Genomic DNA, 18,577 nt, shown 5'->3' with positions numbered 1-18,577 from the left:
TGAGCCAGGAGTCAGACATAGTCAAGGATCAGAGCCAAACAGACAACCAGGATCAGGAGAGAAGTGGAGAGTCAGAGCTGAAGTCAAGGGATAACACTAAACAGATGACCAGGAACTGTAGATAACACACCAATAAGACTAGAGATGTGCATGACACAAATTTTTCAATTTGTTTCAAATTTGAATTGAATCCTGAAAATTCATTTTGCATTTGAATCAAATTTGTATCTAGTCTGAAAATTAGATTCAAATTCAAATTGAATTTGAATTGATTTGATGACGTTTTAGTGCCAATCAGGGGTCTAGAATGGTTTTTAAAAGGTGCCAAATGGCTCCCAGTTTGAATCTGAATCAAATTTCAAAAATTCAATTCAAATTCTAATTGAATCGCCCTTTTAAGGGGTGATTCAATTCGGATTCAGATCACCCAGATTTGAGATGAGCGGAGGTACAGTCCCCTGTAGGCCTGGGTTCCTCCAACTGCTGAGCAGTCCTCTAATTTAAGTGGCATGATTGTCCATGCAAAATGTGGCATCTCTCTGCAAGTCAGTGGGATGTATCTTAATCAGAATTTCTTCTTCTTCTTCCTCCTCCTCCTCCTCTTCTTCTTCCTCTTCTTCAGAGTTTCCAGAGCATCTTCTGCTTTCCCTGAGCATGTTCTGATGTAAAAATAATAATAATGTGTTGTCACTTATCTATTGGCAGCAGATGGAGGAGTAGGGGGCCCACAAAAGGCCTTTAGGTCCAGGCTCCAAAATTACCTGGATGCACCTCTGCTATGTTTGCAGAAGGCCCAAGGTTCACTCCCTGGCATCTCAAGGTAGGGCTGGGAGAGACTCTTGCCTGTAACCTTAGAGAGCTGCTGCTAGTCAGTGCAGACAATACTGCGCTAGCTGGACCAAGGGTCTGACTCATGGTAAGGCAGCTACCTATGCCGTTTTTACTATCTTTAAACAGCAGTCTTCGCCATATGAATTGGAGCTTGGAAACCGACAGTTTTAATGACAAGCAGGCTCTCTCATTTGACTTCGTTTGTTCTCCCAACATGTAATTATAATTCATGCTGGGTTTAAAATCTACCCAAGGAAGGTGGCTGGCAAAGGAGGTGCGAGGCATTGCCAGGAGAGCCTGCCTTCCAGCAGAGCTGGGCATTGCAAAATTTGAGTTTCCTGCTCTCATTGGCAGTGATCGTGAAGCCACGTATTCTGGAGCAGAGCCATGGAATTCAATGGGACGGTTCCAGCATTTCAGGATTGTCACTTTTAATTCTTAGCAGTGCGCTGAGCGAGAGAGAAAAATATCTCCATGACTGCAGGGGGTGCTGTTTACATACTTCAATCTGTTACTACTGACAGAGTGCCTCAGTCACCAAGGCAGGGTGTCGGTGTAATGGATTAATAGCGCTTGTTATTTTCTTCATCATCAGCACCATCTTCCTCCCACTGCCTCCCCCCACATCTCTCTCTCTCTCTCTCTCTCTCTCTCGCATAATGCAGCCTTTTGTTGTTCGGAGAAGCTCTGGGAGAAATCTAGTCGGCATTTACACTGATATAAACCTATTGAATTCAATAGGGCTCCCCAACATCAGTGACTCCTTTCTCAAATTGTGCAAAATAAGGATTCATCTAGGGCTCATGGGTCTTGTCTTCTGCTGCTGGGGAAAGGGGACGCTTGCTAGATGGTCTATTGACCCTAAGTTCACAATAGCTTTTCTGGCATCACTGTATGATCCCTGGTGCCACACAAAGAAAGGAGCCGAGGAGGTAGAGAGATGTTGGCTCGGGCTTCTCCAGGAAAAGCAGGGGAAACATCGTTGTCTGTCAAATGGGAAAGGATGGAAAACAGCAGGGAGAGGAATTACATCTACCGGCTTTCAGGAGACGATTGCAATCAAACGAAAGTGTGTAGCGTTTGACAGTTCCCCCTTTTAAAATGGCTCAATTAAGGAAGAATCTGGAAAGATCTCTGGATGCCTCTCCTGTAATTAGAGATGTATTAACCCCCCCTCAAAAAAAAAATTAGGCTTGTCATCATGAGTTCTGAAGGGCCAGCTGCAATGGAGGGAATCCAACGGATGCTTGACATGAGTGGGAACTGCTAGGTGTCGAGGAGGAGGAGGAGGAGGAGGAGGAGGAGGAGGAGGCGGAGGAGAGCATCAAGGCTATGAGCAACCGATCCTTCTGGTTACTTTGAGACCTTGTTTTCCATCTGTGGTGGCGTTTAATTAATTAATTAATTGTTTTGGCAGCTTGGCTAGCACACTACCACAAGCTCTTCCAAAAAAAGGGGGAAAAGAAAGAAGCCAATACTGTTGTAGCAGTCGCTCAAGCAGGAATGTTCAAACCATACCAAACATATTGGGGTCCTGTGATGCAAGGATTGGTACTGGGGGACAGGCTGCCCAACAGACAACTCACCTTCCATGGTTGACTTTCTGTTCTGATGTGGCAGCTTCGGGGAACTGCTGAGTGTAATGCTAGGGCAGGGTCCCTAGAATTCTGGGAGCTGTCGCCCCAATGCCGTCTGGGGCACCAAGGCTAGGCACCCTGGTTCGAGGATATCATTTCAGGTTGGACTCTTGGGGTGGGCTGAGGTGCAGGGGTGGAGGAGGCATTTTGTGCCCCGCTTAGGTACCCAAAGGAGTCGGGCTGCCCCTGTCGACTTGGGGATAATGATCTTACCCAGGACATCTCTTAGGAATTAAATGTGAGGTGGAAGATGTAGAATCCAAGGGAAAGAGTTGTGGTCTGAGGGGACAAGGCACTGGAGTGGAATCAAGAATAGAAATAGTTCAGTGCAATAGATATTATCTATTTCCCTGCTAGCTCCTCAGTTAGCTCCTGCTAACTGGGCAAAGGAGCACCTTTGGAAAGTGGGGATTCTCTTTATTTAGCAGGGGGAGAGCAACTGGCCCTGTCCAGCCCCAGCACAACACCCCTCCAGTGGCTGTTGCTGCTATCTATCTATCTATCTATCTATCTATCTATCTATCTATCTATCTATCCATCCATCTATCCATCTATCCATTATGTAAACCACTCTGAGAACTTTTTGTTGAAAAACTATATAAACTTTCATCATGGTCATATTATGTACAGAGAGGCGATTGCAGACTGCTTTTCCGGGCTCTTGCTGCTGGCTGTTTTCTTAGCCCCGCCTCTAATCCAGGACTGGAATACAAGGAACTCAAGCCCCATTCAAAAGCTGGCCCGGATCGAGGAATGGGTTAACAAACAACAACAACAAAAACCCAAACCCACCACAGAAGAGTTCTGGACCAGTTTCAGGATCTCAGATCCCCATAGTCCAGGGTAACTCAGGAGCACAGAAAACTGCCTTATACTGAGGCAGAGTATTGGTCCATCTAGTTGTCTGTTCTGACTAGCAGCAGTCCTCCAAGATGTTAGGCATAGTACGTGAGCCAGCAGTGGTGATCATCAGTACAATTGTGGGGCGAAGGGGGGGCAGTTTTTGACGCAGCCTACACCCCTAGAAATACACCTTAAGTGGCACAGCAGGGAAATGGTTGGTTAACAAGCAGAAGGTTGCCAGTTTGAATCCCCACTGGTACTACATCGGGCAGCAGCGATATAGGAAGATGCTGAAAGGCATCATCTCATACTGCACGGGAGGAGGCTATGGTAAACCCCTCCTGTATTTCTACCGAAGAAAAACCACAGAGCTTTGTAGGCACCAGGAGTCGAAATTGACTTGACGGCACACACCCCTAGAGGTGGGAAATAGCTGATCGCATTGCAAGACTTTCAGCTTTCAGTGTCTTGTCAGGCTTTGACTGTCTCAAGCATCAGGCCTGCAGTGGCCAAATTTGCAATGGCGTTTTAAAAGCTTTAAACAATAAAAAACAAAAAACAAAAAAAACCCAATCAGGCTCTCCACATGAGCAGCATGGAGAGCCGTGAGGGGGTTTGCAGGGAGAACGCGGGCTTGGACCACTCTTCCCGCACACGAGCAGTCAACTCGCCCATTACTGACTCCGTCATGCAGCTGGTTGGGGCGGCAGAGTTTGGAGGCCCCCCCGGGGCCCCCAGAATGCCCCGCACATTCTGAGGAGCCCCTCTGACACCAGGAGGCTTGGTGTAGCCTCCCGGTTGGGGGTCTCCTCGTGAGTCACCATGCCACGGAGCCATGACACACAAGCCAAGAAACGGGGTTAGCAGAGCGCTCGCTCAACTAACCTCATTTAAGTGGAGGAGCATTGAGGGAAGCTTGCTGCCGGGAGCTGTGCTGCTCTCGTCACAGCACACGACCAGGTGAAACCGGGCGAGGCTCCAGTTTCACCTGGTCACGAGAATAGCCTCAAAAATTAATCAGCTTTCATCTATATTATCAGAGGGATGGAAATGAAAACTGGCAGGTCTACACCCCATGACATCTTTAATTAACATCACAACAGAAAAACTGCAAACCATAAAAAGTCCTAAAAAGATGGGCAGGACAGCTGGTCTTGTGGTAGCAAGCATGACTTGTCCCCTTGGCTAAGCAGGGTCTGCCCTGGTTTGCATTGGAATGGGAGACTAGAAGCGTGAGCATATACTGAGTCAGACCATTGGTCTATCTCGCTCAGTATTGTCTACACAGACTGGCAGCGGCTACTCCGAGGTTGCAGGCAGGAATCTCTCTCAGCCCTGTCTTGGAGATGCTGCCAGGGAAGGAACTTGGAACCTAGAAGCTGTTCCTAGAGTGGCTCCATCCCCTGAGGGGAATCTCCTACAGTGCAACCATTTCTAGTCTCCCTTTCATATGCAACCAAGGCAGACCTTGCTTAGCTTAAGGAGACAAGTCATACTTGCTACCACAAGACCAGCTCTCCCCAAACGGCATTACTGTCACCAGGGCTGAAGGGGTGATTGGGGGGTGGGGTGAGCATCCCTAGGCTTCTGGGGTCTGGGGGGGCACCAAGGCGCCCCCTTGTCCCCTCCCACAGCTAGTGAATGAAGCATTTGCTGGCTGAGAGTGTGAGGTGAATCCCTTTCCTGTCCAGCTGGTGCTTCGTTCCAGCACTGTCTGGCTGGGGAGTGAGGCTTCCCAGAGAGGCAGAGGGAGAAAAAACCCAGCCAGTCAGCCAAGGATCAAAGCACCGACTGGGGAGCATTGAGAGAGAGAGTCTGAGCACACACTCTCTCCTAATGTTGGCCACGCCCCCTGCATCTGACATTGAAACGGGGGCGTGATCAGCATGCACCATTTCAATATTTCAGTGAGGTGCAGACTGCCGGCAGAAGCTTGCCCCTTGGCTGCCTGCAAGCTCTCTATACTCCTGGCTGCTACACTGAAAGTTGCCAAAGTGGTCCCCACATGGAAAACAGTCAAGATCGCTTTCCTGTGTTAGGAGGGCTTTATGTTGGAGGAGGAGCCGGACTGAAAAGTTCCGTACGGGTTTCCAGGCATCCCAAATCAGCCAAATGGTGACATCATCCTGCAGCAAGTCCCTCCTCCCCCCCTGCCCCGGCCAAACCTAATAGAGAAAGTGATATTAATTTATCTACTTTTCTACACAGAAAGGAAAGGAGAACGGGAAAGCGAGAGCTAGAGAAGTGAAGCTACGAAATGGGATTATGATCTACTGAGCAGAACTGTTTGGAGTCTCATAATTAGAATGTCAAAAATTGATGGGTAAGATTTACACAAGGAGACACAGGCGGGAAGAGGAGGCACCGTGATGTGCTATTTCCACCGAATGAGCTAAGGCAGCCATATACCTTGATTATGGAGATGGTGGAAGGCCAGTGGGCACTTGGAACTCAGAACCAAGGAGGGAATTATAGATGGGATCCGCTCCAGACCTTACAGACTTGACGATGAATGATGAGGCTGAAATTTCCCTCGACGGCTACGTGAGGAATTTAGAAATCACTTGATGCTTGTTCTCACAAGTGCCTCTAATTGACTTGAAGCGAACCAAATATGTAAAATCAAAAGGGTTTGAAAGCGGTGATAAAAGGCAGTGTTATGATTCAGAATCCACCTGGAGGAGAAGCTGTCCCACAGTCTGGAGCGTTTAGGAGTTAGGTTTGTTGCTAATCCAACCTGAATTAGGTGGGGGCCCCAGAGTTAATAGAGGACTCTCATTTCTTGAGATGCAATCAGTGAGCCCCTATATGTTGTATTCCCTTCTGCTTGTTAGTCAAGCATTTCCCCGATGATCCACTTGAGGTAGTGAGCATAAATTGTCTCCTTTTCTAAGCAGGATCCACCCATTTACATTTATTTCATTTTCATTACACATCAAGGAAGTAGCAGGGTCTTCTTGGCTCTGTCCTAAAGTTGGGAGCCCTTCTGGGTTAATAACAGAAGTGTGAAGAGATACCATCACACCATTGTAAGAAATTGTCAGTATTTGCATGTCATTGACCTAAATAGATTCACACAACCATCAGAATCAAGGTAAGGGGCTTTCTACGCTGGTGTGCCTGGTTGTGTGAACTCACAAAAGTGCCTCCAACTCAGATTACTCAAGGAAAGGTGGCCCAGCTTTTGTACTTTGCCCTTAACCAAGGTAGGAGTTGAGGAGGACTCTTACCTTTCTTTTCTGGTCAAATGGATGAACTTACTTTTTCTATGTCACCACTGGGACTCAGTGGAACTGGAAACAATAGAAAGCTGTGGCTACAGGGGCTACCGTCCATGATGTGCCACTCTGCAAATCACACTCTATGGTCCTGTAGCTGCAGCGACTTCAGCAGGGCTAGGCCTGCGTCTTGCTCCTTCATGGCCAATCAGAGGGCAACTGCTGATGTAATGAGTCTCTTGGCAGCACAAAGCATGCTTGGAAGGCCTGCTAGGCCTTTGGAGGACTTTCCATGCTTTTAGTTCCCAATTTAAGTAATGGACGCCTTGCCTGGTGTCGCGTGTTTCCAGGTTTGCTGACCCAAACAGAGATTATGATCATTTTGCTGCTACTGGAATAGGAGCTCTCTAACCTTTCCCCACCCGCAAATGGTTGTGTGAACAGTCCTAATGTGATGGACCCAAGACTGATGCTCTCCCATACCTTCTTTCATCCTACCTATTTCATTTCATTGCTTGAAGGCAGCAAGAAGCAAAGCCCAGTTAGACACCAAGACGAGGTTCAGGAAGGAAGACAAAACATCAGCAGAGCTTGCGAATCAAGTCAAGCAACCCAGCAGGGCGCTGCAGGCTGCCCTACAAGTATTTCTACAAAGCGGGCAGCTGCATGTGCCAGCCAGTAGCCTTCAAGGGAGAGCTGTGCAAAGTGAGGGCATCACCAAGTCACAGGCGTTTGCTGGATCAAATGTGCAGCAACCCGCTAAAGAAGACACTTTTAAACCACAGCCCAGGAGCCTTTCCATCCCCCTTCTTGCTCGGGGCTTCATATTCATTCTCAGCAACTCAAAATGTGGCAGCTGTTTTCCCATCACAAGGCAGAGGAACAGCAGCCATGTTTCTAGCCAGAGGAAAAATAGCATGTCAGTGGTTTGGCAAGCATCAGAAGCACGCACACACACACACACACACACACACACACACACACACACACACACACACACCCCAGATGTTTTTCATACTTAACTGCAGAATATGTTGAAGGCAGGACTGGGATAGGGTGGATGGGAGATAAAAGCGAGTGGTCTTTTGCAACAGGTCGGAGAGGGCACTCCCCTTGTTCATCTTTATAGGGATACACAGAGTATCCCTGAGAAATTTCACTTGTTTTATGGAGTCTTATCTGGCTTGCTTTGAACATTGTTGGTTTCTTTTCCTTGTGAGGAGCCTTCAGATTCACATTTAATTTCACTTTCCTAACATTTCAGAGCCAGCTCTACCTTAGGTCCAGAGCTCAGGGGCAGAAGTACCGTTGGGCAACTGTATGCAGTGAACACAGGCCACCCAATGGAGCTGGGGCCAGGGGGAGACCCAATGGGGCAGGGGTTGGGTGCTGCCTGATGGGGATGAGGCTACATATCACCTGCCTCTGCAGCCACTCATCCCCTTTCCTCTCTCATCAGTACTGGCAAAGAGCTGGCAAGCATGGGGCAGCAGAGCTGCCCGCCCACTATTCCTCCACCCTTGTTGGCTTTACCAGCTCCGTCAGTCAATCCCAGTTAAATGTTAGGGACATAGGAAGCTGCCTTCTACCGAGTCAGACTTTTGGTCCATTTAGCTCAGTATTGTCTACACAGACTGGCAGTGGCTTCTCCAAGGTTGCAGTCAGGAGCATCTCTCAGCCCTATCAAGACCTTCTTGGGACCCTCTGCATGCACTTGGGACCTTCTGCATGCAAGCATACAGGTGCTCTTACCAGAGTGGCCCCATCCCCTCCAGGGAATATCTTACAGTACTCACATGTAGTCTCCCATTCAAATGCAAACCAGGGTGGACCCTGCTTAGCAAAGGGGGCAATTCATGCTTGGTACCAGAAGACCCGCTCTCCTCCCACATGTTGGCTGGCGCACTGCCAACTTGGCATTGGGAGGTGGTTTGCAGTTCACACGACCCATGCTGTAGGAGTTCCCACCCATGGGTTCCTGGATTCCAGTTAGAAAGACCCTGATTTCTTGTGTGTGAACCAGTCCTATGGCTTTCAGCATAGGGATGTCCTGTGCATCCTCAACCCTGCTTCTCTCTGCTATGATGTTCCTCATCCTGAGTGCTCCCCACCAATAGCCTGCTTACCAGAAGTCTTTAACCAGGCCTCACACATTTTTAGGAAAAGATCCATTTCATTAAAAGGCTCCATTGCATTAAAAGTCCCCATCTTCTCAGAAAGGCAACAAAACCAGAATATCTGGTGCCTGGCTGTCTGGCAACAGGAAGATAATGGACAAGGTTCCCATCATGCCCGATAGCTCCCAGCTCCTCCTCATCTTGGCGGAACTGGACCTCATAACACATTGGCTCTGTTCTCAAAATGTTCTCATTGGAACCATCCCAAATTAAGGGGCAGATTATGCAACTTTTCTTCCAGATATGGTTGCTTTTTTTGCTGGAGGAGGAGAAATGGCTTGTGATAGTCAATCCCTTCCCTTCAAACGCAGAGGGTAAATATAGAGTATGAGGCCAGTGGAGCTTTGTATTTGCACCAACCTTTGGAGAGGCCACAGTAATCTCTTCTGCATGCAAAGCAGATGCCCTACCAATGAGCGATAGCCTCATGTCTTTCCTAGCTCTGCCTGGAAATACCAGGAATTGAACCTAAGCTACAGCTCCTCTCTTGGAGAGGAGAGAGAGATGGCTGCCTCCACTTCTAGAGAAGCACTCAACACAGGGTCTTTCTTGGAGGACCCCTGTGTCCTAAGTTCCTCTCCAAATCCTACTAGAGCTTCCCAAATTGCTTTCATCCTGGTGGGTCCCCTGTGCAAAATGGATAACTAGCACAGAGATGCTTCTCACCTTTGATGAGAAGCTCAGCGTGTCAGGGCTAGGTGTCTGAGGATCTGTGAGTCAGACTCAGGATGTGTCCTCTGAGGTCTGGCACTCTGAAACTCATCCTGGAGGTGATAGCCTGACACCAGGGTTCCTTCAGATGGCAAAAACATGTGCTATATGAATGGCTTGTGCACAAGTTCTAAGCAAGAGTTTACTCACCCTCCACACGCTCCTGCAAGCTTGCATCTTCCTTCCCTGAAGGATCTCACAGGTCATTCATACGGCCAACAGGGACCTTGCACAATTTCCTCAGCGCCACCTGCTGGCCAGATCTTGCCATCCAAGAGTAAACTGAACGCTTTTCATTGCGACTTTTCTGGTGAATGGGGGGAAAGGTGGGTTATTCTCTGGTATGAAGAACTGGCCAGCAGGTGGAACTGTGGAAACTTTGCAAGGTCGAGGTACCTGCTGGCCATATGAATAGCCCATGAGACCCCACAGGGAAAGAAGATGCTAAGCTGCTGGAGTGTGTGGAGGGTGAGTAAACTCTCTTTTAGAACTTGTGCACATAGTTGTGCAGTTTTTGCCAACTGAGAAGGGCCCCAGATGAACGACATCCCTAATTCACATGCAAGCAGTTTATCTACCAGGGCAATTGTACCATCCATTTAAAGCACCTTAGGTTTTTTCTTTCTCTGAGAAATATCACTGCTCACGTGGACCTTTCCTCTCCACCAAGGTCAATTGCAAGGTAACGGTGGAATCACCTCCATTTACTCCTGGTTAGCATTTGCTGAATACAAGCCCCTGATTTTCATTCATCTGGGGTTTCCATAAGCCAGGGACCTATATTTAATGCCAAAATCACTCCTCCTTATACCTTGAGGCTGGGGCTCTTTTGTTAATCGAGTAACCAATTTGCATTTTTATCACTTTCTTGGCTTAACTGATGAACATTAATTCTGCACAAGTTTCCCCGATTGCTGGATACTTAATTATTTGGCCGAAACCTTCTGCAGAGAACCTTGTGCTATAAAAAGGGCCATTTCCGCCTTGATCTATTTTAGTCCTTCTTGGGGGGAAAGAAACAACAGCAGGCTTCATCCCCGAAGCAGTTCTTGGCCTGCGACTCGGTGGCATAAAAAGAATGGGTGAATAATCTGTCTGATTTCTTTAGCTGACGAGCGTCAGCTCCGTTTTTATATTCAAGTCTGTCGACATTGCAACAGATTTCATCTTTGCCTGCGTTCATCAGTAGCTATTCTGTTCCTTTCCATCACTCTTCTGCTTCATTTAAAGGAGGGGGAGGAGGAAGGGGGAAAGAACTTGTGCTAATTTGTGGAGGTTTTTCATATCAGTGTTGGGAAAATGGAAAACCTGGGGAATTAGTAGGCTTGCTTACACAACCGTCAAGAAGAGGGAGAGCTGGTCTTGTGGTAGCAAGCATGGCTTGTGCCCTTAGCTAAGCAGGGTCCACCCTGGTTGCATATGAATGGGAGACTACATGCGTGAGCACTGTAAGATATTCTCCTTAGGGGATGAGGCCACTCTGGGAAGAGCATCTGCACGTGGAAGGTTCCAAGTTCGCTCCCTGGCTTCTGCAAGATAGGGCTGAAAGAGATTCCTGCCTGCAATGTTGGAGAAGCCATTGCCAGACTGGGTAGACAATACTGAGCTAGATGGACCAATGGTCTGACTCAGTATATGGCAAATTCCTGTGTTTCTAAGAAGGCTGGAGGAGCACCCAACCAGAATAGGGCAGACATATGTGCTCCTGGTCCATGCCTGTGTGAATTCAAAGATGGGATAGAAGGCAAGGAAAGTGATCATGTGGGAACTGGGAGTTGGGTAGTGTGGTGGTTGTCTACCAGGAAATTGCCAGGAATTTTAGGACCGACAAACATAGGAACAAAGCAAGTGGCCTTATACCAAGTTAGACCTTTGATCCATCTAGCTCAGTATTGTCTACACAGACTAGCAGCAGCTTCTCCAAGATTGCAGGCAGCAGTCTCTCTCAGCCCTATCTTGGAGATGCTGCCAGGGACTGAACCGGGGACCTTCTGCATGCAAGCATGCAGGTGCTCTTCCCCAAATGGCCTCATCCCCTAAGGGCAACACACATGGAGTCTCCCACTCAAATGCAAACCAGGGCAGACCTTGCTTAGCAAAATTTGTGTTTGCTATCACAAGTTGAGCTCTCTTCTCCAAAAGGGAGTGCTTTTTCACACATTGCATAATTGAACTAATCTCCGTCATGGAATGTGGTGATGGCCACCAGTTTGGATGTTTTAAAGCAAGGCTTAGACAAATTCATGGAGGACAAGACTATCAGTGGCTACTGAGCGTGATGGCTATAGGCTACCTCCATGTTCAGAGGCAGGATGCCTCCGAATACCAGTTGCAGAGGAGCAGGGACAGGAGATGGGGCATCATCTCCTACTTGTGGGCTTCCCAAGGCATCTGGTGGGTCACTGTGTGAAACAGGGTGCTAGGCTAGAGGGGCCTTATCCAGATAAAAAGCTGTGGACAAAATCAGGGTGGGGCACTGTAGAATCCAAGGGAAAGAGTTGTGGTATGGAAGGACAAGGCAGTAGAATGGAATCAGGAAAATGAATAGTTTAATGAAACAGATATTATGTACAGAGAGGCAAGTGCAGTCTGCCTTCAGTGCTCTTGCTGCTGGCTGTTTGTTAGCCCTGCCTCTACTCTAGGATTGGAACACCAAGTAACTAAAGCCCCATTCAAAAGCTGGCCTGGATCAAGGAATGGAGTAACCAAAGACACCACAGGTGCATCATCACACGATCACTCTTCTCTTCTTCTTTGCTTTTTGAGCTCACGCGGGTGTGGATTGGGTGTGCCTGGCCCCCACCACCTGGCTTGGCATTCCTCCAACCCTGTTTAAGGTTGTGTGAGCAGCCACTGAAGTCTATTACAGAACAGTACATGCATCACTTGAATGCATCACTTGGCAGGAAGGGGGGGGCTCGATGGGCTTCATTGCAGGGCTAAAGGTCACCTGAGCTGTTGTGACATGTTTAAAAAGTGATTGCATTGGTTAAAAGAGGATTAATCAAATGCAGAAGCTCAACCCCCCCCCCACCTCCCACTTTGAAAGATGGTATCTGCTGAAGTGTCGACCTCTGTTCAGCACAGGCTGGGGCTTGAGTTGAATGAGCTATATCTTGAGATAGAAGAGAGGAGGGCACTCCTTAGATTGAGGACAGAAGGCTCACAGCAGCCTGAAGCATTTGTAGTGTGATCGGTCGGTGTGTGTGTGTGTGTGTGTGTGTGTGTTGATCTTTCTTTCAAACTTTGTTTCCCCCCGACTTTCCTGATTACAAACAGAAAATATGCTGCTGGTGGGAAGAGGAAAGAGACAGAGCTTTAGAAATCAGGGCAAAACCAGAAAGAACGTTTATGCCATGCATTCATGGTCTCTAAGCTTGTCTCATGATTTCTGTGGAGCTGATGGAATCTGGAATGCTTGGAAACAGCTGTTTTCAGCCGCTTACTGGGCTGGACATTGCGGGGAACCCTAATGGTTAGAAGACCTGAGCTACACACTCTGCAGAATCCCGAGGTGAGCAATTAGCAGGTTAGCAGTTACCCCCTGCCAAGTTAGCAAAGAGACACCTTTTAAAGCGGTGAGTCTCTTTATTTAGCAGGGGGAGAGCAACTGGCCCTCTCCATCCCCAGCACAGCAACCCTCCAGTGGCTGTTGCTGGGGCCTACCTTATGCTTCTTTTTAGATCGTGAGCCCTTTGGGGACAGGGGACCATCTTATTTGAGTATTTATTTTCTTCTATGTAAATCGCTTTGAGAACTTTGGTTGAAGAGCAGGGCGGTATATAAATATTTGGAGTTGGGGGTGCAATCCTTGCTGAATTGCACTATTTCAGAATACAGGTGGGGGACTTCACATTTGAATCTTTTCTATATGTAACACAGGAAAACTCTGGTGAACTGTTGCCAGTAAGTGTAGGCATTACTGAGCTAGATGAAGAGAAGAATGGTCTTGTGGTAGCAAGCATGGATTGTCCCCTTTTCTAAGCAGGGTATGCCTTGGTTTGTATTTGGATGGGTGACTCTATATGAGCGCTGTGAGATATTCTCCTTAGAGGATGAGGCCAGAGCTCAGTGGAAGAGCATCTGAGGTCCTGGGTTCCCTCCCTGGCATCTCCAGACTGGGCTGAGAAGAGCTCTGCCTGTAAACTGGGAGAGCTGCTGCCAGTCACTGTAGACAATCCTGATCTAGATGGACCAGTGTCTTGACTCAGTATAAGGCAGCTCCCTATATTCTTATGACGTGACTCTGCTAACCATGTAGCTCTGCCCTCAGCCGATGCGCGGAAGCCCATGTGGTCTGCAATGGACCTCTTGTACTTGGGAGTAGTAGTAAGTATCCTGGAGAGAGCCAACGTTGTTCATTGCTGGAGTGAAGAATGTCCTTTGGAAAGCCTCCAGGAGCGCTTTCCAAAGGACACTTAACATAAGATCACTTAACATAAATGAGTTGTGTTCCCCCCCCCCCCCCCCGCTCCTTTCCACTGCACATGCAATCAAGTTGGCTAAATTGAAAGACAGGCTTCTGGGTACCCTTTCAGTGCATGCTCATGGGAGATAAGTGCGAGGGATGGCAGACGGGGATGACTGTTCTGCAGAAGCCCTGCATTTCTTGCTTCTCTCCCTCCCTTCCTCCACTTTCAGTTTAGGGCTACAGTACCAAATCACTTCCCCACAAGGGAAGCTGCCACCTGGATTCTGATGATAGTCTGGAAGATGTCCATCATGAATGCTAATGCAAGTTCTTTTAAAATCCATACCTATTTGGTTGAAGAGCAGGGCGGTATATAAATATTTGGAGTTAGGGGTGCAATCTTTGCTGAATTGCACTATTTCAGAATACAGGTGGGGGGTTACAAATTTGAATCTTTTCTATATGTAACACAGGAAAACCTAACCAAACCTCGCACTTAGAAAACTAGCATGTCAGCAGAAAGGAGCCTTCCTTTCACTATTCTGTGTGACCACCCTAATGGCTCAGCGGGAAATGACTTAACTAGCAAGCCAGAGGTTGCCGGTTCGAATCTCCGCTGGTGTGTTTCCCAGACTATGGGATACACCTATATCGGGCAGCAGCGATATAGGAAGATGCTGAAAGCCATCATCTCATACTGTGTGGGAGATGGCAATGGTCAACCCCTCCTGTATTCTACCAAAGACAACCACAGGGTTCTGTGGGTGCCAGGAGTCAACACCGCCTCGATGGCACACTTTCCATTTACTTTACTACTACTACTAATATTTATATACTGCTCTTCAACCAAAGTTCACAAAGCGGTTTACAAAGAAAAATACATAAATAAAATGTGCTCCTGTCCCCAAAGGGCTCACAATTTTAAAAAGAAACATAGGATAGACACCAGCAACAGCCACTGGAGCGATGCTGTGCTGGGGATGGAGAGGGCCAGTTGCTCTCCTCCTGCTAAATAGAAGAGAATCACTACTTTTGTTTGTTTAGTGGAGGTATTTAAAGTTGCAATCTTCTTTTCCCCTCCCTGACAGGGCATCAAATTCTTTAACAGCCACACAAAAATTCAGCAGGTGAATTCTCTATATTCCAGAAAAGCACCTGTTGAATGTCTGCCTATCACACAGCTGTGAAAGGATTAAAACCACACATAAAACACTTGTAGAAGCTAGCAAGAGACTTATGTATTAAAACATGTTTACCTTGCCTCCCAGTTCAAGATTCCTAAGGCCTCGTCTCTGAAGCAGGTGCTCTGTACCTGCTCAGAGGCACTTTCTTCAGGCTATTTCACCCCTAACAGTTTCCCTCCATCACTGTACCTGCATTCAACTTAACATGCGCTGTAGTTTGTTTTATTACAGTCAAAGACCAGCAAAAATATAATATGTGAATAACTCTACCTGTGTACAGATCCTTATACGTGTGTTTAATGTAATGTGTGAATGGGACTCCTGTGTCCACTGTACACAGATAGTATGAGTGTTGAATAACATTGCGGGAATCGTAAATCACGTGTACTGTCTTCAGACATGATGAGGGTATACCTTAGTGTAGAAGACCTTGTGGGGAGGCAGGATCCTATACCTACACCACCATCCCATAGGGGAAAGAGCTGGTCCTGTGGTAACAAGCATGAATGGTCCCCTTTGCTAAGCAGGGTCCACCCTGGATGGCTTGTGAATGGGAGACTGCATGGGAGCACTGTAAGATATTCCCCTTAGGCTTAGGGGATGGGGCTGCTCTGGGAAGAGGATCTTCATGCTTGCATGAAGAAGGGTCCAAGTTCTCTCCCTGGCAGCATTTCCAAGATAGGGCTGAGAGATTCCTGCCTACAACCTTGCAGAAACCGCTGCCAGTCTGGGTAGGCAATACTGAGCTAGATAGCCCTATGGTCTGAGTCAATACATGGCAGCATCCAATGTGCCTAAAGAGACCCAAAATGAATTAGACACCCAAATATATGATGCCCGCGTGCGTTCTTAAACCTTTGTGCGCCGGAAACGGGTCCTGGGTCCATCCGAGCCTTCTTATCCCTCTTCGGCAGGGTGCGAGAGAGATCCCAGCCCTGCCTGCACGGGCGCGGGGCGGTGGAGAGCGCGCGGGAGAAAGCGGGCTTAGCCTGGAAAGCGCCTTCCTCCGGCTTTGCTGCAGTCAGAGCCAGACGCAGCCAGCCCGGGCTCGCCGCGACTCCTCCCCGCTCCTCCTGCCTGCCTGGGCAGGTCGGTGTCTCTTTAAGCGGCCACGGCGGGGAGGGAGGGAGATCACGCCGCCTGACAATGGGCCAGCGGCCGGGCCGCTGAGTTGGGGCAAGTTCCCGGCGCTGCTGTGGCTAGTCGCCTCCTCCACGAGCGCGCCGAGCGAGGCTTGGAGGAGCAGCAGCAGCAGCGAAGTGGCGGGACCAGCCCCGTGAGCGCGCGCGGTGGCCAGGCAGCGGCGGCGGCGGCGATGAGTTAACCCTCCTCCCCCCGCCCCCAGCGCCGGAGCCCGCCGGGCGCGTCCTCCTCTCTCTCCTCTCCCCTTCCCCGCCCCGAGCGCCGCCTTCCTCGCCTCGCCTCCCCGCCTGGCTGGGGGCAGGTTCGGGGCCCCGTCCCCCCCCCCCCCGCCTGCCGCGAGGCGCTGCGCAAAGGAGCCCGCGATCCCCCTGCTGGATGCGTCCCCGGAGGAGCTGAGCCATGCGGCTGCGGCTCTGGCTCTGGCTGCCGACCTTCGCCTGCTGCTTGGTGGCCTCAACTTCGGGTAAGAAGCGGACCGAGGCGCTTCCCGAGCTGCCGAGATCTTCCGTGGGGCGGCGGGGAGAAATGAGATGGGCGGGGGGGGCACACAGCTGGGGGGCAGAGTGCACTTATGGGTGGGCAGGCTGTGCCCCACATGTGAGAGCTCTGAAACAGGAATGGGGGGCAAGCCACTTTTCGGGGGGGGGGGCTTTTGGGGGGGGTCTTCTCTCCCGTCCCCACCCGCGACCCCTTCCTGCCCCGCCACCTCCAAAAAAGAACTCTCTGCTGGGATAGAGACGCCGGTGGGTCCTTGCCTGAGTTGCCTCGCACTTTCCGGCCAGGCGAGCAGGGCAGGCGCCGCCGGAGCGCAGGAGAACCACCGGGCGGCTCGGGAGGAGATGGCTCCGCGCCGCAGGTGCGGATTGAGCAAGGAGCCGGCAGCCCCGGCCTCGGAGCATCACAGGGATACCCTCGTGCTCGGGAGCGCGCGCCACGGGGCAGGAAAGCAAAGGGACCGGCCGTCGCTCCGGGGCAGAGAGTCTGCTGCACTGCTTGGCATGCAGAAAGCCCCAGGTCCGATCCCTGGCAGCAGCTCCAGGTAGGGCTGGGACTAGAGACTCCTGCCTGAAGCCTGGGAGAGCTGCTGCCAGTCAGTGTCGAGAATACTGAGCTACTGGACTGATCCGGTGTAAGGCTGTGCTCTTAAGCGATGGGAGAAATGGAGGCAGATGATGCCTAAAGCTGCTGGCAAGTCTTTGGGGGGGAGCAAAGGAAATCCAGGTGTTGCACGTTCTGCTCAGAATCCTTGGCGCCAGGTGCCGGCTTGGGTTTCTTAGTGTTTCCCCTCCATGAAGGTGGTAAAGAGGAGGTCACTGAGCCCGATGCGCTTTTCTTCTTTTGCAGGGCCCCACTTTTTGCCCCATGCTAGCCCTCTAAGCTTGTTGCGGGTCTGTGTGTCATTCCCGGCACACTTGCTTTATATATCCATTTCTTACCCCCAGTCCAATTCCACATGGAGACTGGCATGTGTGTCACGTATACGCCAGATGCTGCCTAATAATACCGAGTCAGACCCTTGCTCCGTCCCACTCAGGGTTGCCTACACTAACTGGCAGCAGCGGGGTTCCAGGCGGGAGTCTCTCCCAGCCCTACCTGGAGTGGAGACTCCAAGGGCTGAACCTGGGACCTTCTGCCTGCAAAGCAGAGATGCTCCATCGCTGACCTGCAGCCCCATCCCCTTGGGGTGTGTGAGAGAGATGGATGGATTGGCCTGGATGTATTCCACAGTGTGCATTTGGGGTGTGTACATGCCCGGGAGCTCTTCTCCAGTTTGTGCACACGAGGGGGGAAAGGCGTGTGTGCCTGGTGTGGTCCAGCTTTCCCTTTGCGAACTGTGTGATGTGCGAATGGGTCCCGATCCTGATGGTGTCCCGGTGTTCAGCTGACACATCATTCCCTCCTCCCTTCCAGACTGAAGCCAGCAGAGTTCCAGCCTAACCCAGAGGCTTTTTTGCTTTGCACTTCTGGTGGAGGTAACAGATGGGCCGGAGTGTGATAAAAGAAGTGCACACAGGGGAGGTGGCCGAGGGGAGGCTAGCTTCAGAGGCCAGGCTGTCAGCTGCAGGGCGACTGTCTGACCTTTCCGATTCATGACAATTGGAGATTTTCGTCTCCAGGCCTTCCCTGCCTTGTGCTGGTACACAGTTTGTCTTCGCCAATCCTCGAAGCAGCCTCTCTGTTCCGTTCTCTGGCCCCAGACAGTGCTCCGATTGTCTGCTGTATGTTCTGAACTTGCTTCCTGCAAATGCTCTTAGCTCCCTTTATGGGGAAACAAAAAATCCTCAGCCTGCGAAACCTGCTCAAAATCTGTCCACTAGAGGAGGCATTAAGACACGCTTTGGAAAAGAATGGAGCTGGAGAATGAAAACCGTATTGCTGCTGGAAATGAAACCAATTTTTGGGGTAATAAAAGCAGAAACTG

At 49.8% G+C, this 18,577-nt stretch overlaps 1 protein-coding gene across 7 annotated transcripts in view; it reads left to right on the top strand.

The window, feature by feature from the left end:
- The window catches only part of ROBO3 (roundabout guidance receptor 3), a 271,458-nt gene that overhangs the window by 74,931 nt on the left and 177,950 nt on the right, over positions 1-18,577 (top strand). The window contains exon 1 of one of the 7 annotated variants that reach the window (XM_053269995.1): positions 16,112-16,618. The exons of the other annotated variants lie outside the window; for them this stretch is intronic. Within the exon in view, the coding sequence (XP_053125970.1) occupies positions 16,555-16,618 (64 nt within the window). The 5' untranslated portion in view covers positions 16,112-16,554. Of the gene's footprint in view, positions 1-16,111; positions 16,619-18,577 lie in introns of those variants that run through there. 7 annotated transcript variants of the gene reach the window in all.

The sequence above is a fragment of the Hemicordylus capensis genome, chromosome 8 (assembly GCF_027244095.1).
Source record: "Hemicordylus capensis ecotype Gifberg chromosome 8, rHemCap1.1.pri, whole genome shotgun sequence".
NCBI lineage: Eukaryota > Metazoa > Chordata > Lepidosauria > Squamata > Cordylidae > Hemicordylus > Hemicordylus capensis.
This window is presented reverse-complemented; position numbering and strand designations above follow the sequence as displayed.